Consider the following 22,843-nt stretch of genomic DNA (forward strand, 5'->3'; position numbering starts at 1 on the left):
CAAATTGATCTTAAGGAGGGAGCTAAAAAATAGAAGTGAGGATAAAATACCAGATGGGTTAGTAGGAGGGTTTTCAAAATGTATGAAAATGATATATATAAGAATTCAAGAATAAAAGTGGAAAAATATAAAGAGAACCATTGAATAGGAACAGCTTACTTTTTAATAGCCACTGTTGATAAAGAAATACAACCTATATAAATTTCTAAACACTTTTGTCCAGAAGGAATTAGTACTTAAAAATTAAATTAGGAAGTATGGTTGCCAATTAAAGTATTGGCTCATAGGTAATAATGACCTTGCAACAAAAAAGTACATGAGTATCTTTGAGATTTATTTTAAAGTAGTGTTTGTAATGGCTACAATGTCAGTTGCATTGGCCTTTAAAACTTTCATTAGCAAGAAAATTAGCAAAATCTTTGTTGGACTGGTTTAGAAATTCCTTATAACTCTGCTTCTCAAAAATATCAACTAATTTAATTGCATTTAAGTTCATTCCATTTCAAAAGCTGCTTCAAAAACAAATTAGTGGTTAGAGATGTTTACATTCATAAATGCAATTAAAATCGAAAAGTCAGTTGGGAAACTCCCTGGGATCTCTGATGATAGCATTTGTTGTTTTCCTCCATATTAATTTGAGCTGATGAGGTGGAAGGAAATAAAATCCCTTCAAAGAGTTTATAAAATGATACTGATGTAAATGTTGCTAATGCAAATTAAGTGGACTACTCATTTCCTTTTCTAGATTAAAAGTAAATTATTGGAGCCGGCGCCGCAGCTCACTAGGCTAATCCTCCGCCTTGCAGCGCCGGCACACCAGGTTCTAGTCCCGGTCGGGGCACCGGATTCTGTCCTGGTTGCCCCTCTTCCAGGCCAGCTCTCTGCTGTGGCCAGGGAGTGCAGTGGAGGATGGCCCAAGTGCTTGGGCCCTGCACCCCATGGGAGATCAGGAGAAGCACCTGGCTCCTGCCATCGGATCAGCGCAGTGCGCCGGCCGCAGCACGCCAACTGCGGTGGCCATTGGAGGGTGAACCAACGGCAAAAGGAAGACCTTTCTCTCTCTCTCTCTCTCTCACTGTCCACTCTGCCTGTCAAAAAAAAAAAAAAAAAAGTAAATTATTGGAGTATTAAGTTTTGGTGTTCTCTAATACTGTACGGTGACTACAATTAATAATAATGTATGTTTCAAAATAATCTGAAGACAGGATTGTGAATTTTCCTAAAGAAATGATGAAAAGACCATTTTACATTGTATGCATATATCAGAAATCACACTGTACCCTATCAGTATTTCTAATTATTGTGTCAGTTTTTTTATTTTAAAAAATAAGTTGTTGAGCCAGCGTTGTGGCATAGCAGATATGGGTGCCAGTTTGTGTCCTGCCTGCTCTGCTTCTGATCCAGCTCCCTACCAATGGCCTGGGAAAGCAGCAGAAGATGGTCTAAGTGCTTGGTCTCTTGCACTCATGTGGGAAACCAAAATGAAGCTCCTGGTTTTGGCCTGGCTCAGCTCTAGCAGTTGCGGCCATTTGGGGAGTGAACCAGTGAATGAAAGATATTTCTCTCTCTCTCTCTCTCTCTGCCTCTGCCTTTCTCTCTGTAACTCAGACTTTCAAAATAAATAAATCTTTTTTAAAAATAAATTGTTCAACTATGTGAAATAATATATTTTTCAGTTTTTTTCCTGCTACTGCATGGATATTTTAAAGTATATTTGTGAAACAAATCATTTCAAATTGCACTAAAATTTAGTCAAGTCTCAAAATTTTAGTATGAGACGTAGCTAATGAAGTTCTAGAGCAGGATGAATGAGCTTACACTTTAAAAGCTGCCTTTTATATATATACTATAATATGTATGTTTCTACTTTAAAAATGTATAATTCAGTAGAAGTTGATGATTTTGCTTGGGAGATTGAATGATCACTGAAAGATACCATTAATTATCCACTGAGCATCCTGGCAGAACTGTGCATCCTGGTTCCCTTGCTAGGTTGGGCAAAACTGCATTGCAATAGACCTTGACTGATAATTGATAATAAGGTTTGGTTTTTACTTTTTTAAATGTAGTTTTAATTTTTCTTTCTGTGTTTAATGACTTTTTCCTGAGGAACCACTGTATGCCAGGCACTGTGACACTGAGAATGCATGTGAATAAGGGACATGTATCCCTTTTTCGTTTCTTTAGATTTATTTATTATTTGAAAGGCAGTTACAGAGAGGCAGAGGGAGAGAGGTCTTCCATCTACTGGTTCACTCCCAAATGGCTGCAACGGCCAGAGCTGAGCCGATCTGAAGCCAGGAGCCCGGAGCTGCTTCTAGGTCTCTCATGTGGGTGCAGAGGCCCAAGGACTTGGACCATCTTCTATTGTTTTCCCAGGCCATTGGCAGGGAGCTGGATCAGAAGTAGAGCAGCTGGGACTCGAACCAGCGCCCATATGGGCTGCTGCACTGCAGGCAGCGACAGCTTTTCCTGCTACTCCACAGTGCCAGCTCCATGTGTCCCTTTTTCAGCAGAACTTCTAGCAGGAGATAAAAGGCCAGGCCAGAGGCAGTTGTAAAATCTGGTGTGATAAACTAACCCAGCTTATTGTATTGTTTGGAGAAGGCTTCTTGGAGCAATGAGAACTAGACAGGGCATGGTTGACAGTGACCCAAATCTGGTGGAAGTGGTGATGGGATGAAGCACAAACATTTAAGATGTTGTAGGTACTAGAATTTATGAAAAAAATATCTATTAAATGAACTGGAAAACATCTGGAATTAGAGAGAAGAGCTCTCAAGAAAGTCTGGATTTCTTGCTTGAGCAATTGCTGCCAGATTGAGTAAGATGATCAGGTTTGGGGTCTGAGTGGTAGAATGGAGGAAGAGGAGTTTCATTATGCAGGATGAGTTTAAGGGGCCCATAGAGACATCTAGGTGGAAATTTCCAATAGATTGCTGTACTAAATGTATGTTCACAACTCTTCTTGCTTATGACACTTTTTTTCATGTCTTCTATAGAGAATCTACCTTCTAAATGTCTTAAGAGTTTGAAATGTATTTTACACTGACATTTTCACAGTAAATTGACTATTTTTTGTTTGTTTGTTTTGTTTTGATGGATAGAATTAGAGAGAGAGACAGAAAAGTCTTCCTTCCGTTGGTTCACTCCCCAAATGGCCACTACAGCCTGTGCTGCACTGATCCAAAGCCAGGAGCCAGGTGCTTCTTCCTCATCTCCCAGGCGGTTGCAGGGACCCAAGCACTTGGGCCATCCTCCATTGCCTTCCTGGGCCACAGCAGAGAGCTGGCCTGGAAGAGGAGCAACCGGGACTAGAACTGGCACCCATATGGGATGCCGGTGCCGCAGGCAGAGGTTAACCAAGTAAGCCACGGCGCCAGCCCGTAAATTGACTATTACACAGTGGTTTGCTGTTCTTCTCAGCAGATTGCTTACATACATATAATCTTGGTCTTATCTTGGTTCCAGTGATTGATTTGAGGGTTTCAATAAAGGTTAGGAGAAATTATTCCAGGAGAAGGAAAGTTAATTTAGTCATTAAGAAGCAACATTGGGATTTAAAAAAAGTCTTTAAAAGACCACATTATTATTCAAATAATTATGATATTTTGACCTGTTACTGAAACTCTGGAATACATCAAAACATTAGTCATTAATTTTATTAGTTGTCACTTTTTTTTGAAGTCTCAAATCAATAGATCTTTTACTGTATTATTAAAATACCACAAGACAGAATCTGTGTTCTTGTTTCTGTAGCCAGACAACTTTTAGATCTTATTCATCAGACTGCTGAACTGTTTCTTTTTCAGAGACATAGATACCATCTCAAATTTTTCTGATATCCTTGTTTCTAACTTGTTGCCTGCTGAATCAAAGCAGTTGAATTTGAAACAAGTTCAGTGTCATTTCCTCTAAGGACTAATTCATCTTTCTGGGTGTGAGGTATTGAACAAGCAACACCTGGCCTCATCTGAACCCTTTGAATGTACTTTTCGCACAAGAAATTTTGGATTTGAACAAGACTCATTCTCCTGAATAACCACGTTGATGGGGAAGTGAGCACACACAGCCTTTATCTTGTAATGGAAGCCCAGTGTAACCCCCTTGATCATATCCTGTACATAACTACAGATGGTGCAAACAGTTGCCAGTTCCTTTTTGTTTTCTCACCATTGGTCAACTGAGAACCTCTTTTTCTTTCCAATGAGGCTGAGTTCTACACGGATGTCATTGAAGTCCCTCCACAGGGTTCCTCTGGGCCCCTTCCCAATAACTGTGAGCCTCTTCAAATTGATGTCGATGTTTTATGGAATGTCAACAGTCTGAGTGCTGAAAATGGTCTTCATTCTCATGGTAGATGTGGCAGTTTCATTGGTTGTTACTTTTTTTTGTCTCTTGATACAATTTCTGAAGTTTATATAAATACCAAATATCTACAAAATGTAATGGTAAAGTTACTTTCTGTACCCTAGTTTAGAATATTTGTATATGCTAGAGTATTTGCTTTCATATAGAATGAAAAAGAAACTTATAATTTCCTATATTCAAATTCAGTTAAAACATTGCTGCACATCAGAGCTGTGCAGTGGTGTGAAAATAAGACCATTTACTATTTCAAGGGATTAGCTGGCCATCTGTTGACAAGGAGACCTATAGGATTTTACAGAAAGTAAAGAAGTTCTTCCATAAACTTTCCAGTTGGCAGAGTAAGCAAATTGCAAGACCTATCTGCTTACCTGTGTCCAGAGAAGGAAACTTGATCCTATAATAATTCCTTTTTTGTCTTAATTTGTTTTTTTTTTTTTTTTTAAAGAACAAGTTGGGCTTAGAATAGATAAATGAGGGAGCAAGTCCTAGATCGCTTGCTGACAATAGCAATATCACATGAATACTTAGCAAACCGTTTCAACCATTAGATAACAACTTAAGAAAACATTTACCAGAAGGTCCAATGCCTTCTATAAATTTTAAGAATCATGTATTTGAAAACACCTCTTAAATATCTAACATGGTGTATTTGTTTAACCAGTAAACTTAAGCACAACCATATAAAATGTTTTTAGTTTCTTTCTACCAACAAGTTTAAAACATATGATACAGAGATTCAGGTGACACAAATTAAAATGTATCTTTGATTGATTTTAGCAGCTTAAATTTATGGACAATCTTATCTATAAGCCATTTAAAATAAAACTCTTAATAAAATTTCCTATGTGGACATACAATATGTACGCACATATAACATAGCATAGTAGACCAATATAGCAATTTTAATAATAGCTTTTAAAATCTTTAACTCTTTTTGTAGATTGCCAATTGATTTGAATTGCTTTTTGTTTTTAGATTACTTTAACACATTGCTTTAACAGAGCATCAGAGTTTAATTCTATGTCAAAGAGAAATTGAGCTTCCTGTGATCTTTTGCTGTGAGGTTTCCTTCCTTTACCTTCTTTCATATTGGTGACCATGTTTCTGTGTTTCTGTGTGTAACACGTCTTTAAGCATCTTTTGCAGGGCAGGATGAGTGGCAACAAATTCTTTCAGTTTCTGTTTGCTATGAAAAGTCTTAATTTCACCTTCATTCACAAATGAGAGCTTTGCAGGATATATTTCTCTCTTAGTACCTGGGCTATATCTCGCCATTCCCTTCTAGCTTGTAGGGTTTCTGATGAGAAGTCTGCTGTGAGTCTAATTGGAGATCCTCTAAGAGTAATCTGACGTTTCTCTCTTGCACCTTTTAGAATCTTTTCTTTATGTTTCACTGTGGTGAGTTTGATTACAATGTGTCATGGTGAGGATCTCTTTTGGTCATATTTATTAGGGGTTCTATAAGCTTCCTGTACTAAGATGCCTCTGTCCTTCTCCAAACCTGGGAAATTTTCTGCTAGTATGTCACTGAAAATGCCTTCTAATCCTTTCTTCCTCTCCATGCCTTCAGGAACTCCTAGAACTTGAATGTTGTGTTTTTTAATAGTATCCTGTAGATTCCCAACAATATTTTTTAGATTTCTAATTTCTTCTTCTTTTCTTTGGTTTGCCTGTTTCCTTTCCTGTTCTCTGTCTTCTAAGTCTGATATTCTCTCTTCTGCTTTGCCCATTCTGTTTTTAAGGCTCTCTATTGTGTTTGTCATTTGATCTATTGAGTTCTTCATTTCATTGTGGTTTTTTGTCACTATCACAGTTTCATGTTCTACTAGTTGTTTCATTTCATTTTGATTCCTCCTTAATATTTCATTTTCACGAGAGAGATTTTCTATCTTGTCCATGAAGGACTTCTGTAGTTCAAGAATTTGTTTTTGAGAACTTCTTCATGTTCTTATCAATTTTTTGAGATCCGCTTCTTGCATTTTTTCGATCTCATCATCTTCATAATCTTGAATTGGGGTGTCTTTTTCATTTGGGGGCGTCATAGTGTCTTCCTTGTTCTTGTTACCTCGTTTTTTGCGTTTGTTGTATGGCATGTTGGAGATATTTGGTTTCTTCACTGTGGTGTTTTTTCTTGTTACACTATGGCTCTATATTAAGTGGACTGTCTGCTTTCGGTGGAGCCTTAGAGGCTTGAGATAAGTGTGGCCTGAGAGCTGTGTTTGGTTCCTCAGGGTTGAGGGTGTGTCAAAGATGACACTCCAAGGTTAAGCGTGGTAAATCTCTCTTTCTTTCTTTCTTTCTTTTTTTTTTTTTTTTTTTTTTTTGATTCAAAAGGGAAGTAATTCCGCACAGCTGAACGTAATTGGAGGTAGTTAGCAGGCGAATGATATACGCACAGGAGCCAGAGATCGGAAGCTCTTTCCCAAGGACCACACAGGGAATCTCTGCTGCCCTCGGTGTGGGCTCCAATTCTCCTGCAGTCTCCCAGTGGGTTGCCAAGTTAGATCTTAATCTCCTGTTATTTCACCCCTCCCTCCAGAGTCAGGTTTTTCTGCGAGGCTCAGGGCCCGTGCAGACCTGAGGTCGCCCTGCTTATGACGTATGTCCAAAATGGCGCCTGCTCTTAGTCTTGCTCGCCTTTGAGAGGTGAGTGGAGAGAGAAACTCGTGTCTGTATCGGTCACTTTTTTTTTTCCCTCTCTCTTCTAGTTAGCCTGGTGAACTTTTCCCCACGGAGTTTCAAACCTCGTTCCCTCTAGTCTCCTCTTTCCGCTTGCCCGCTGGTGTCTCGGGCTATGGAGGTTCGGCTCACCTCGCGTTCCAGCGCTGGTGCGTTGAGTCTGCCACTGGTGTCCCGAACTTGGGCTTCCACGCTCTCCACGCAGGTCCACTGTGAATCACTAGTTCCGGAAGAGTTTCCTCTGCTGTTTCTTCCCCTACTCTTCCTTGACCCTGCAGTATCTCCACTTTTATTAACCTGTGTGTCTTGCTGAACTATCAATGTGCTCCCTTCCTATTCCGCCATCTTCAATCTAACCATTATTGATTACTCCAATTCCAGTACGATTAAATGACTTTCCATGGGCAGTGTCATTTAATACTCACATCAGCTCTTTGTGGTGGGTGTGCCTCTCCTCACTTCAGGAACAAACCGTGGTTCAGATAAATTCGCTTGCTCAAGGTCGTGCTGTACCCTGCAGTGCAGGATGACTCTGGAGCCCCTCTGCTCCACCAGTAGGAAACTAATTCTATTATGAAGGAATCTGTAGGACGCACAATTTAGTCTTTAGACCTTATAAAAGAGATGGCTAACATTTTTCTGTAATAGCATAGCCAAAATAAGAACTTAAATAATAATCTCATAGCTAGATTCACTTCGCCATCAGTGAAGTATACAGTAAGTAAAAAAAACCTCCCTTTCAGACCAAAGGGAAAGAAAGTTTTAAAGTGAGAATATAATTTTCCTCATGGGCATTGTCTACCTTAGAAAATCTACTACAGAACATGCCTGTGAATATAGACTTGTAGTTCAGGCCACCGAAGATTCGAGATGGGACTGGGGCACTCCCTTGACTGGCATCCTCTGGTCTGCTTTAACACAAACCAGGAGGAAAAGAAAGCTCGGCATCAGAAGCAATGGGTGGCAGGCCTATTAATGGCTGATCTGTACAGTGATCTGCCCTCAAAGAGACCCAACAGGCCAGTCCACTGCAGTGGCTTTCAATGTGGTAAGCCTGGGCTTCAGCAGAAGTCAGCTTGTGAAGAGCCCTGGCAGCTCTGCCAAGAGTTGGATCACTGGAAATGGACCTGCCCTGGAGTCGAAGGATGCCCAGGTCAGAGCCACAGATCTTATTGGCTCTAAGCCGAAAAGCCCTTCACTCAGCCCAACTTCCAAAGTGACCACTGCAGCTGAGGGGATGGTCAAGTAGGGTCAGCAACATTGCAGGCAGAACTGTAAATTTCTTGTTAGAGATGCCCCCTGCCTTTACCTGGCCAGCTCTCCTCCCAGACCAGCCAAGTAATGAGAGTCAACAGAGTGCCTTCCCCTAGGAGGTTCACACCTCCCTTAGGATATACCCCATGTGAAGAGATAGATAGGTCTGGGCCTCTTAACTTACAAGGCCTAAAGCCCACCAGATTATTATCAAGCCCCTTCTATCAGGTTCCATTTGCCTCTATATCAGAAAAATTACTTGTAGCTTAGACAGCACCTTTCTTAGCTCCTCTAATAATGACTCTGTCCTTTGTTCTAGACCATGTCTAGCACACTTGGGCCTCATTCCTTTGTAATCATAACCTCTACCACCAATGGCTCTACTCCCAACCTGTGTGTACTGATGGTCCTCTTCCCCACTTAATGCTGTAGAATTGTTCAAACCTGGTAAATGCCACTCTTAGGATCATTGGTTACTATCCTCACTCTGTCTTTTATGACCTTGTCTAAATATGATCAGAGTCGGCAAACTTGGAAGGCTTCCATAGCCTTGGCAACTCATGACGAGAGCCTAGGGTGGTTACTGGCGCCATAAACTAGAGTGTCAATTTGTTGGGTCAACAACAGGAGCCACTGTGCACTTGCTCCTCATGTGGGATCTCTGTCCTTAATGTGCTGTACATTTGATTTAATGCTATAACTAGTACTCCAACAGTATGTTTCACTTTGTGTTTCTATGTGGGTGCAAACTGTTGAAATCTTTATACTAAATTGATCTTCTGTATATAAAGAGAATTGAAAATGAAACTTGATGCAAATGGAAGGGGAGAGGGAGCGGGAGAGGGGAGGGTTGCGGGTGGGAGGGAAGTTATGGGAGGGGGAAGCCATTGTAATCCATAAGCTGTACACTGGAAATTTATATTCATTAAATAAAAGTTAAAAAATTAAAAAACGATTGTGATATCATAATTAAACTATGCTAAGAAGTTGAGATATTAAAAGTGTAATGTGAATATTCCTAGTTCTTATGGTAGATAATTAAAATATCAACCAGTGAGTTGAGGAATTATATTAGCTATTTGGCAAATTGAATTTGTCACTGTATGAAAAATAGTGGTGTGTAATGCATTTCTTGTAGAAGATAAAAACTACCAAAATTGTATTATATTTTAGTATGTGTAAAGTGGAAATGTGAAAAATAGTCACTTTCATTTTCTTATAAATTAAGCAGCTTGTTGACTTCTTAGTACTTTTATTAGTGTATAATTTTCCAGTTCTGGTATTTTTACCTAGTGAAAACATAACTGATATTTAAGAACATGATTTTCTGAATTTTTGTTGGGAACAAAACTGTTGAGCATTTGTTATTGAGCCCTATAATAGAATTTTTGCAAGTATGCACTTTAGGAACATTAGTGAAGAAAACACTATAAAATAAAGGTCAAGAGTCTATAAGGATAAATTGCTGGATTTAGTAGTATTTTTCATACTATATACAATGACATATCTATGGAGAAGATTAAAATTGAATCATTAAGTTTTTAGAAAGGCATTCTTATCCATGAGAATTTAATATCATTAACTATATCATTAAATTTAAATAGATTATTAGGTCACATGTTATTAATACCAATATTTTTTAATATTTTTCCATTAATTTGAAACTCAAGGATTTGTGTTTTACTAAGATTTATAAATTCTTAAAGTAACTTTAAAAAAGCATAAAATTTTCTTATATTTTGTTTCTTTTTTTCTTTTTTTTTTTTTAGGAGTACCAAAATCTAATCTCTTACACACCAAATCATTAAGGGGCCATAAAGACTGCTTTGAAAAATACCATTTAATTGCAAACCAGGATTGTCCTCGATCTAAGCTTTCAAAAAGTACTTATGAAGAGGTTAAAACTATTTTCAGCAAGAAAATAAACTGGATTGTTCAGTATGCACAAAATAAGGATCTGGATTCAGATTCTGAATGTTCTAAAACCCCTCAACATCATCTGTTTAATTTCAGGCATAAGCCAGATAAAAAATTACTCCCACAGTTTGATTCCCAAGTACCAAAGTATTCTGCAAGATGGATAGATGGAAGTACAGGTGGCAACTCAAACTGCACTCAGAGAATTTTGGATCAGAGGGAACATACAGACTTTGGGCTTGCTATGTTACAAGGCGCAGGTGCCACAATATGCCATAACAATGTATTGTGGCCTCATGGGCATACCCAGGCACAGAAGAAAGAAGAGACCATCTCTAGTCCAGAGGCTGATGTCCAAACTCAGCATCTACATTACAGCAGAGAGGAATGTAAGTAAAATGAGAAGAAAGGCAAACATTGAGTAGTTTGAGTATTGGGATGTGTTGTTGCTGTTTGATTATGTGTGATGTGTCTAGAATTTTGATGTAGATTTAGTAACCATAGTAATTAAATGACAAGTTCACCTTGGCAAAAATGAGATGTCTTAAAACTCGCCATACATTTTCTGGAATACTCCTGAATATTTCCTAAGCATTGAAGTTCTGTATTTGCATCATTTGCCCATTTTAAGTGATTAAACTGGCTGGAATCAACAAACTGTTAACTGAAATGTTTAAGATTCATATAGTTTAGAAGTGCAGGCCTAAATATTGAATGGCCAGTTTTCATTGTCATGTTGTAAATTTGCACATCCCTAGAAGACCAGTTGAGAGGAGTGTGGTGCACAGGGTGGGGGGAGGCATTTCAAAGGCAAAATCTGAGGCCAAAGGTAATTCATGCATTTACATTAAAATGAGAAAATAAGGACTCATTCTCTCTATGCCTATTTCTACAAAAACTCACAGACACTTAGGTAATTTTAAATGAAATGTTAGAGCCAAAAAAAAAAAAAACCCTTGAGTATCTTTTCACACAATTTCTTGATTGTACAGTGAATTATTTATGGTCGTAAGACTAGGTAGAAAAGTTACTTTTGGAGACTTACCACAGTACTTTCATGTAGTGCTTTTCAGACTTCCAGTCATGAACTATGTGATGCTCAATTTAATGGGTGAACTTGTTTAAGACAGAATAGGAGATAACCAGAATCCAGCAGACCCACTACTACATAGTTTTTGCTTGAAACTTTCAAGTGTAGACTGGTGGTGTATTGAGAAACAGGTAAAACCTGTTTTCTCCTGTGGGTTGTGATTAGGACTTGAAAACTTCTCCTTTGTAAAAGAAAACTTTACTTTGAAAATTAGTTAGTCCTAGGGTACTTTGGAATGTTTTGTTGCAGTAAAGTGGGAAAAAAATTTTTCATAGGACATTGTACTAGTGATGCAGACAGTCTGTTTCCCCAGGTTGTTGGGGTAACAATAAATATATTTTTGTGTTTCAGTGAATTCGATGTCTTTTGGTGAGGTAGAACAACTGAATGCAAAGCTCCAACAGCAAATCCAAGGTAAAGAATCAATCTTAGATTTTTTTGCATGTGAAAATTTTGATGCCAGAAATCTATATGACAGAGCACCCTTGGCTTCAGTACCATTTAAATTTAAAAATGAGATTTTTGTAGTTTATTAGAGGTTCCAGGGCAAAAATAAGAGAACAGCTTTTTGTGAACTGAAGGAGAAACCCATTTTTATTTTCTAAGTTAAGACAGACTATGATTAATGTCTACCTCTTCATAACATTTTATTGACTCTACTACTACTGCTGTACCCCGCATTGTGCTGGTGTGCTCCCAAACAGGTCTTTAGGTAGAAGATATTAGCTCTTTTTTTTTTTTTTTTTAATTATGAACAAGTTCAAACACATAGTAAAGTGGCCCATCTTTACCAGCTTTAATTGTTGTCAAAAGCATAGCTAATTTTTTTAATGTCCTGTGTTTTTTTAAATGTTTATTCATTCTCATCTCCTCGAAAGGCAGAACAACAGAAAGAGAGAGAAAGAGAGAGAGAAAGGATATGAGAGATCTTCCATCCTCTAGTTCATTCCCCAAATACCTACAATACCTGGGCCAGGTTGAAGCCAGGAGCCTGGAACTCCATCCAGGCTTCCTGTGTGGGCAGAAGATTCCCAAGCACTTGAGCCGTCATCTGCTGCCTCCCAGAATTAATTAGTAGGAAGCTAGATTGAAAGCACAGCAGCCAGAACTCAAACCAGCACTCTGATATAGAATACAGGTGTCTCAGGTTAAGGTAGCTTAACCCAATTTAGCTAATTTTTCTTCCCCTTTTCTTGTATTCATCCCTCACCCTACCTCCAACCCCAGCATGGATTATTTTGAAACAGTCCCTGGCAACATACTATTTTACCCATAAGTCTTCAAAATTTTCTCTAAAACAATCACAACCTCATTATCACGCCCAAAAATAATTCCTTATCATCATAAAATATGATGCCCTTGTTAACAGTGTATAAATTCTCCAGTTGCCTCCTTTTCTTAACAATTTATTCCCCTTTAAATGAGGAAATTGCACTTCAGAGACATTAAGTTGCTAGTAGATGAAGAGTCCCTGACTTTTTTAAGAAAATACATTGATATTTAGTTTATTAGTTAAATCATATCTAAAACAAAGCAGGAAAAATTTTAAACAAAATAATGGAGAGATAAGCTCTGGATAAATGACATGATGTAAGTTAATATAAAATATGTAAAGGAAAATAATTTAAATTTACCCATTGATGCCGCCATACAAAGTGACACTGGTAAGAACCTGAAACATTTTCAGTTAATCTTCCTAAAATTATATGTTAATCCTATTAAAATTATATGTACATTACAAATTGACTTAACAGAATATTTTTTGTTTGAGCATAAAAATTTAAGCATCATTTCTATTTTCAAATCATCATAAATTCCTAATTAGTGAGACATCTGTAATGAGATGTGACTTTATGACTTTTTAACTGCAAAGCTAGTGATTGTTCTTGACTACATCTTCTCATATGATAACAGTAATAGTTATGTAAGTTACTTGCCTGAGATGACTAAAACTAGGTAGAAGGATTCAAAAATCCAGATAATCTGATTCCAAATCCTCTTAGAAAGGTTTTGTAAACCTGATACTAATTGACATGTCTTATTTATAAGTCATACTAAATATTGATTGACCCTAATTATAGATTCTGATTAAGAAGTGGCTTAGCTATAGTGGTAACCACTATTTGTACTGTGCATCTCTGTAATCATTGCTTATGGATCTTCTAAGTTTCACTTAATGGAAAAGGATGAGATATTCCACTGCCAGGAGGATGATCAAAACTAATAGGCTTTGGGTCAGCATCTGCAAGGCTGCATCCCATATGAGCAGTGGTTTGAGTCCCAGTTGCTCCACTGCCAATCCAGCTCCCTGCTAATTGCCTGGGAAAGCAGCAGAAGATGACCTGAGTCCTTGGGCCCCTGTATCCTCATGGGAGATATGGAAGAAGCTCCTGGCTCCTTGGCTCCTGGCTTTGTTCAGGCCCAGCCTAACCATTGTGGTCATTTGGGGAGTGAACCAACATGTGGAAGACCTCTCTGTGTGTGTGTATGTGTGTGTGTGTGTGTCTAAGTGCCTAACTGTGCCTTTCAAATAAATTTTTTGTATATAAAAAAAAAACTTAATGGGCTTGGAGGAGAGCACAACTGTCTCCTTAGTGCAGTTTCATTGTGAAAACAGGCCCAATGCATTCATTTCAGTCAGAGTACTTAAAACATAAATCATAAGATTACCTTTCTATGTACTAAAAATGAAACTACTTTTTAAATCTTTACAGAAGTTTTTGAAGAGCTAACACATCAAGTGCAAGAAAAAGATTCTTTGGCCTCAGAGCTCCATGTCCGCCATGTTGCCATTGAACAGCTTCTCAAGAACTATTCCAAATTACCATGTCTGCAAGTGGGACGAACAGGAATGAAGTCACACCTACCCATAAACAACTAACTTCACACCTACCCATAAACACTTCCGAAAGAAAGTTATGGTCAATTTTTTATGGTCATTAAATTTGCAAAACAAGGCACTATTTAACATCTATGTCAAATAAAGCAGATCATTATACTCTAGTCTTCTAATCATTTAACTTCATTTTGAGAATCTTTCCTGAAAGTACTAAATACTCCCCTTACCTTTAACCACATGTGACTACTTAAAAATACTGTTAGTATGATTTTAGTAAACATATTTTAATGTAATTCACCTGTCAAAACAACAGAAGATTAACTAGCTTCTTTTATTCTGGACTACTAAAAATAATTTTTAAGAGGGAAATGGAATTCATAATGTCACCTCTTATTTATTATGAGCAATATTTTAATATAAAAATTTTATATATAAATGCTATTTTAGCTATCTTTTCATTCTCTTTATAAATATGTATTTGAGTCACTCTGTATATTCATGCACACGTGTGAATGTGTTCAACCATATTTTGGATCACTGCATTTTATTCTTCTAATACAGTGTTTTTATAACTGTTACCTTGCTTTCCAAAGATAAATATTTTGAAGTAGAAAACTATCTAGTTGATTTGCTTTAACTTCTAATAATTTATGAATAGGAATTAACTTTTTAAAGCAGGTATCCACATAAATAAACTATGTTACTGTTTTCTAATATTCTGAGTTAGTTCCAGAAGAAAATGCTCATTTAGTTAATGTGTGTCCATTTATCTCTGTAGAAGTGAGAACTTACGCTTCATTATCACTTTCATTCTAATGACTTTGATGTATGTGTTAGAATTTGGAGAGAGTAAGTTAAGCCTCACTTGCAAGTCAAATGCAATGATTGTCTTCATATTGAAATTGCTGTGAATTGTCCTATTTTTGAAAAAAAATTAATTACTCTGTGTACCACTTGAGGTAAAGATTCAAGAATCCAAAAACTGTCCAAATTTTGTTATCAGCACCCTTGAAATTATTACTCAACAAAAGCTTTGTAAGGCAGTTTTCTAAATTTCAGAATCCAGAGGAAAGAGATTGCTTGACACAAAAAACAAAACCTAATTTTTAAAAAAGCCCAGTTACCTATGATGTTTCCAAAGAGTTCTTAACCAATAGACTGTCATAAATAGCTAGATAAGTTTTGATTGTGTGTTATAGTAAATAAATACATGTAACTAATGTAAATTAAAATGGACTATAAATTCTGTTTTCAGTTGGTGCTTGAAATGTACTTGGGAAGTAGATCCTTTGCTTGAAAGAATCTACAGAAAAGCCCATTAAACTTGGCAGCTTTACTTATAAAGACAGAATGACTTCTGCCTTAAATTTGGCAGTCTGGGTCAGATTTGGCTTCAACACAAACAGTATTTGACTAAGTAAGAAATACTTCCATCTAGTTGAAAGCAACTTGTTGTGAGGCTAGGTTATGTCAAAGTGGACTGAGACTATTGATATTCTGTTGATTTTGTTTTGGTTTTTCTTTGAAGTATGACATAACTGTCAAGCCTTTTGGGAAGAACTTTTGAAGGATAACTTTCAATTCTCTGAATTCTTTCCATCACCCAAAATGAATTTAAAAATCCAAGGAGTAGGGATGGGTGTATTGCCTTAGTTTCAGTAAGCTTTAAATTGAATGTGTGCAATATGAAAATATCCATATTAGCGTGTTGAATAAAGACATTTCTTGAGTATACTAGTAAGTATTTTAGTACTTACTTGTTAGCATTACATTTTCAAATTTGACTTTACTCTTTTTGGCATGAGTCATTAAGAATGTTACCAGCCAGTATGCTTATACACAGTTGATCTTCTCTTTAAATGACTTAGGGACAGACATAAAAGTTTGGGATGTGTTACATTTGATATCAGTAGTAACACATTTCCAGAATATGAGCCATATGGTGTAGTCCTGAATTACAACAGTGTTATCCAAAGACAGTGTTTGCTTATCTCTTAAAGAGTTGCCTGGCAAATATGTAGCTTTTCTAATGAGTTTGAAGAGTTGAGTGGGATTGTGCATGTGTTAAGGTCTTAACTGGGTTCTCTGGTTTATTTCATTTAGATATTTCTACTTAATGCTTTTCAAAGGAAAGGTGCTCCTAAAAATTGTGTGTGGTGCTGATACTCACACTAGTACTTACTCAGATGAATTTCTAGGAAAAAAGTTTTTTGAAATATTTTACCCAGCAATTTATCCAAATATTTGGTAAACATATATTCTTATGTTCGTTTGCTTGACTGAATATGCAGTTACTGTGTATGCAGAAATAAGGATCAGGGACTGAGTTCTAACTTGAAAGAACATGAAACATCACAAGTACTGCTTTTCATACTTGGCTGTTCTTCTGTACAGTTGTTAGTACTTTTTGAGGTTTAGAAGAAAATCTCATGTATGACTCAGCCATTTCTAACATTTTCAGAGCTTACAAGAAAGATTAAGGAGAGTGAAATAAGACTAATTTTTTACTCATTATATTTCATAATTAGAAAAACTAAACAGTTTAAAAAGTCATAAATAATTTTGACCATATAAAAAGAGTGTTTAAATCTGTTCAGCCTTATAATCACACTAAAAGTCAGTCACATTTACCTTGAGGTTATCATCTTATCCTTTGATTCTAGTATTAATATCTAAATTAGTCAAAAAGACATGCACTTGAAACCCCAATAATAGATGATTCAAGCATCAGAATAGTGTTTTGTTCTCTTCTGTAGTTTCTTATGCCGAATGGTGGAGCAAAAAGATGTTAACATATATGTTCATTTCACCATGAAGTGCCCATTTTTATAATACATTGGGATTATTTTTTAAATATTAAGTTCATGTTGGAAAGTAAAACTTAAAATATATTTTATTGTCATCTTGAGTATCTTGAGATTCCTTGGTATTTCATTTTACCATATTCTTTGCTACTGAAAATGGTTTTGGTTTAAAAGTGCTCTCATTTTTTGTTCATGTTTTTTACCGTGGTGTTTACACTGTTGAGATTTGTCAGTTAGTTTTTGCTATTTTTTTTAAATAAGTTTTTTGATCTATTATGTATGTTAATGTTAACCAGTTTTGGTTGTATTTTGGAAGAAATCTTTCATTATTAATGTTGTAAAATGTAATACAAAATGTATATGCTCTAGACTTACATAGGAATTTTTGAATAATAAATTATTTGTATAGCTTTTTAGGAGGTTCAGGTTAGTAACCATAAAAGTGGGTTTACATGTTCTTGAAAATTTTTAAATACTATATTGGAAAGTTCTTGTAGTGTTATTTTTCCTGACTTGTGTCAGTTCATTTACTGACAAGTGTTGTTACTACTTATAATAAAGTAAGATATTTGAGTATTTTAAGTACTTAAGAAGCTGAATATTCTATGAAAAAATTTTAAATACCTTTGTTAACCTGGCTCTAAGGCAAAGATAATTTCATTTCAATATTTTTAGATTGCAATTTTAACTTGAGGTTGATGGGAATAATTATTTGAGGAGATGTGTGATGAAAACCAGTAAAAGATAACACCTCAACAGGTTTTTCTTGCCAAGTTAAGTTTTATGGTGATGGCATAGAAAAGAGTTTACTTACCATGATAATAAAGGCTCTGGTAAAAGCAAAGCTTTCCTAGAGGAGGGGCTAATGTTGTCTGTGTCTCAGTACTTTCATTTCCCTTCATCCTTTCACAGTTCATATTGTTATGGCTATGTCACAGTTCAGTCTAATGTGGTAAGCACCTTAGGGCTGTGGTTAATTTGATATGAACCATACAGCAATTCTGTAGCATTAACAGCTTTTTAACACCTAGATTGTAATACAAACTTTCATTATTATTTTTAACTTAAAAGAGTCCACATTACTAATGCATTTTAGTCAATTTGAATTGTTTCACGACTTTAATCCTAATAAGGTGAAAACAAAGAAAAAACTCATGGAGATGACTACTGCCCCTCTCCCAAAAAAGTAGTTAAACTTCCCTCAACTACATCTAAAGCAAAGGGAATTTTAATAAGCGGTGGTTTTTCACTCACTCTAAACATGGCTACATTAATAAGTGGCTTTTTTTCCTCCTTCTTGCTACCTCCAAAAGAGGCAGTTTAGAAAGTATTCAGTGGTGATTTCTGTTACAAATGCCATTCCTACTTTTATGTTTCTGTATTAATCTTGCTTTAAATCTGAGTAGCATATGCTATGGTCATTTAATTTAACCTCTCTTTGGTGTTAGAAACTTATTTTACAAAATTGTGCTAAGACTTCAGAAAAAGAAAAAACCGCCATGGTTTAAAAAAATTTATTTCAAAAATTTATTTAGACATCATTTGGCTGTTATATTTTCTTTGAAAACTGCAATAATTTATATATTTGTATCTCTGCTTTGGAAGTGTAACTATATATGCTTGTTTACCATTTTTAATTTTACAAAAATAAAATAAATATTTTGGTATCTGCTAGTTTCTGTGGATGTTTTTAAAAATACCTGTCCTGTTAAATGGTTAACCTATGTAACCAAAGGTTTTGTTTTATGGGCTTAGAGAGTCTGTACTTAGAATTGCTTTATAATTTCTTACCATAGTCATTTTGTGAGAATCTTACATTATCTTTGGTTCTTAATATTTCCTGTGTCCCAGAACTCCAGAAGCAGGAAATAAGATCCTGGTGACTCAATTGATGTGCGTGCCTTTTTAAATAGGGGTATAGAGCAGGTTTGGTGAGTAGCTAAGACACAACTTGAGAATATCATAGTCTTAGAATTCTATCTATGACCTGTATTGAGTCTATTTAAAACTAAAAAAATTTTTTAAAGATTTAGTTATTTGAAAGGCAGAGTTACAGAGAGGTAGAGGCAGAGAGAGAAGTCTTCCATCTGCTAGTTCACTCCCCAGATGGCTGCAACAGCTGGAGCTGGAAGGACCCACAGCCAGGAACCTTGAACTTCTTCAGGGTCTCCCACATGGTGCAGGGGCCCAAGGATTTGGGCCATCTTCCACTGCTTTCTAAGACCATAGCAGAGAGCTGGATCGCAAGTGGAGCAGCTGGAACTCGAACCAGCGCCCATCCAGGATGCAGGCACTGCAGCCCAGGGCTTTAACCTCTGCACCACAGCGCTGGCCCCTAAAATTAAAAAAATAAATAAATAAAAATAAAGACAGCTTGGGTTGCCTACATCACATATCAGTGTGCCACATTCAAGTCCCAGCACTTCTATTTCCAATCCAGTTGCCTACTAATATGCACCCAGGGAGACAGCAGGTGACAGCTCAAGTATTTGGATCTCCCTCCCTGTGGGAAACCTGGATTGAGTTTCTGGCTCCTGGCTTCATCCTGGCCTAGCCTCTGCTATTTCAGGCATTTGGGGATTGAACCACCATATGGAAGATCTCTACCTATCTCTCTGCCTTTCAAATAAAATTAAATTTTAAAAAAATGCCTTGAAAGCCACGGTACAATTTTTAAAAAGAATTGAGGTATAATTTATATACATTAAATGGTTCTAGGTATATTGGAGTCTTAACAAACTTTGGCCCCATTCCAAATATCATCTCTTCCCATCTTCCTTTCACTCATTGTTCTGATCTTTCTCATTGTAATTTGTATGTGTCTACTTTAGAGTGTTATAGAAATATGCCTTTACAGTATATATACATTTGCTAGTTTGTCTTTTTCACTTAACTGGACACTTTGGAAATTCATGTTAGTTCAAGAACCAATAGTTCATTCCCCCTTTTCCTGACTAGTGTTCTATTTTATGATTATATTGTAATTTGTATTTCCATTCACCTGTTCAGTTTGTGGCAATGAATAAAGCTGCTATAAAATTAATTGGTTTTTAAAATAATAATGAAAATAGATATAAAAGAGTATTCAGTGCCAATTTGGATAGCATTATGAATCTTAATAGTGCCATTTTTTTCCCATGAATGACTTTTAAAGTAATTTATGTGCTGTTTTTAGTGGTAATAATTTAAAACTAGGAAACACAACTGCACAAAAGATCAGGGACATGTTACAAAATAAGGAAGTTTTGAGAGTTGAAACAATTAATGGAGTGTTATAAATATTAATCATCCTAGAAAATTTCTCCAGAGTCTAAGTCTAAATCATACTCTGTTTGTCAGGAGAGAAAATGGAGACCCAGGAAATCTGGTTTGGAAAGTGTTGGAAAGAGTACCAGACCACAAATGAAATTCTCCTATTGGGCTTTAACTACTTTATGATTTTAAGGGAAACTTAAGTTTTCTGAGCTTGAATTTACTAAACTTTGTTCCTGCTCAGTTTCTCTGCCTTCACGGGAATTTTCAAACTTGGCAAAATGGTTTGCTTACTCTCATTTTTTTAATGTCATTACAGGACCCAGAATTCTTTGCAGGTGTCTTAAAAGCTGGCAAGTAGATGAGGAATTGTTGGATAGAACAGAAGGGGAAGCTGTACAGAGAGATCCCTTCTTCAAGTAATTTATTTAATGATATTCTAGGTTCATAAATAGCTTTTAAAAGGTTTTACTTGGGGGAAATCTGTTCTACATAATGTTTCAGGTCACTTCTGTCCTAAAAATTCCACATGACTTCCAAATGTCTTCAATGGTTTTTCTTTCTTGTTTAGCTTGATTGGGGGAGGGGGGGTGCTATTTGTTTGTTTGCTGTTCTGAGTTCCATTCTGAAATTTGGATGACATTACCCACCTACACCTCTAGAATCAGAATTTGCTATCCCAACCTCCTTTGCATCTGGGGCACTCCACCCTGAGTAGTGAAGCAAAGAAATTGTATAGGAGAGGAGCATGTTGATAGCATCCATGTATAACTGTCACTAGAAACATTGTCAAGGATCCAGTGAATTCAATGGGTAAACTGACATTAGCCATTGAGTACTCATTGCTCTGTGATTATGAATCTGGTAACTGATTAACTGCTTTTTTTCTGCTTGTTTTCACAGCTTTTTGGATGTTCTCTGCCCTTTGAGTAAATTCCATGCAACCTAAATCAATTAGTTGCTTTCTCTAACTTACAGTGGAGAATTCTCTTTTTTTTTCTTTTTTTAAATTTTTATTTAGTAAATATAAATTTCCAAAGTACAGTTTATGAGTTACAATGGCTTCCCCCCCATAATTTCCCTCCCACTCATGCCCCTCCCATCTCTCGCTCCCTCTCCCATTCCATTCACATCAAGATTCATTTTCAATTCTCTTTATATACAGAAGATAGATTTAGTATATATTAAGTAAAGATTTCATCAGTTTGCACCCACACAGAACATACAGTGTAAAATACTGTTTCAGTACTAGTTATAGCATTAATTCACATTGGACAACACATTAAGGACAGATCCCACCTGAGAAGTAAGTACACAGTGACTCCTATTGTTGACTTAACAATTTGACACTCTTGTTTATGGCATCAGTAATTTCTCTAGGCTCTAGTCATGAGTTGCCAAGGCTATGGAAGCCTTTAGGGTTCACCGACTTCGATCTTATTCTGACAGGGTCATAGTCAAAGTGGAAGTTCTCTCCTCCCTTCAAAGAAAGGTACCTCCTTCTTTGATGGCCTCGTTCTTTCCACTGGGATCTCACTCGCAGAGACCTTTCATTTAGGTTTGTTTTTTTTTGTTGTTGTTGTTGTTTTTTTTTTTTTGCCAGAGTGTCTTGGCTTTCCATGCCTAAAATACTCTCATGGGCTCTTCAGCCAGATCCGAATGCCTTAAGGGCTGATTCTGAGGCCAGAGTGCTATTTAGGACATCTGCCATTCTATGAGTCTGCTGTGTATTCTGCTTCCCATGATGGATCCTTCTCTCCCTTTTTGTTTCTATCAGTTAGTATTAGAGACACTAGTCTTGTTTGTGTGATCCCTTTGACTCTTAGACCTATCAGAGCCATCAATTGTGAACTGAAATTGATCACTTTGACTAGTGAGATGGCATTGGTACGTGCCACCTTGATGGGATTGTGTTGGAATCCCCTGGCACGTTTCTAACCACCATTTGGGGCAAGTCCGATTGAGCATGTCCCCAATTGTACATTTCCTCCCTCTCTTTTTCCCACTCTTATATTTAACAGGGATCACTTTTCAGTTAAAATTTAAACACCTAAGAATAATTGTGTGTTAATTACAGAGTTCAACCAATAGTACTAGAACAAAGCAAAGAAAAAATACTAAAATGAATAAAGTACACTGGAGAATTCTGTTACTCTTGACATTCACTGCATACACATCCATGACTCTCCTATTAATTTTTTTTCAATTTTGTATATTTTACTTATTTGAAAGACAGCGATCTTCTGTCTGCTGAAGTCAAGAGCCTAGAATTCATTCCAAGTCCCCTACATGGGTGGCAGGGAATCTACTGAAGCCATCACTGAGGCCTACCAGGTTTCATATTACCAAGAGCTGCAATTGGGAATGGAATGGGAACTCAAACCCAGGCACTCCAATACAGGATGCAGCTTCCAGAGTGGTATTAACCACTATGCCAAATGCCTAATTCTCTCCTGCTCAGGATCATACAAAATTGTTTTCTAAAAGTGAGCTACTGAGAGAGCCGCTGCATATCTAAGGTAACCCCCAAGAACGCTGACTGCCTGTTGGGTCAACTGAAACTGACAGAAAGATTCTGAAGCCTCTCGGTAATGCAAATGTCAGTTTTCCTGTTAAAAGTATTCCTGTTCACAGGAG

The 22,843-nt window shown here is 36.7% G+C and overlaps 1 protein-coding gene and 1 pseudogene across 4 annotated transcripts in view; one reads left to right on the forward strand and one right to left on the reverse strand.

The window, feature by feature from the left end:
- C2H21orf91 (chromosome 2 C21orf91 homolog) overlaps positions 1 to 14,548 on the forward strand; it is a 36,610-nt gene extending 22,062 nt beyond the window's left edge. For all 4 annotated transcript variants that reach the window (XM_062206532.1, XM_062206541.1, XM_062206559.1 and 1 more), the window contains exons 3-5: positions 10,074 to 10,610; positions 11,663 to 11,725; positions 14,026 to 14,548. In XM_062206532.1, coding sequence (XP_062062516.1) covers positions 10,074 to 10,610; positions 11,663 to 11,725; positions 14,026 to 14,192 — 767 coding nt within the window. In that variant the 3' untranslated portion in view covers positions 14,193 to 14,548. The remainder of the gene's footprint in view (positions 1 to 10,073; positions 10,611 to 11,662; positions 11,726 to 14,025) is intronic.
- Positions 3,778 to 4,349, reverse strand: LOC133747520 (large ribosomal subunit protein uL6-like; annotated as a pseudogene).
- Positions 14,549 to 22,843: the final 8,295 nt, after the last annotated feature.

The sequence above is a fragment of the Lepus europaeus genome, chromosome 2, assembly GCF_033115175.1.
Source record: "Lepus europaeus isolate LE1 chromosome 2, mLepTim1.pri, whole genome shotgun sequence".
In the NCBI taxonomy this organism is placed as follows: Eukaryota; Metazoa; Chordata; class Mammalia; order Lagomorpha; family Leporidae; genus Lepus; species Lepus europaeus.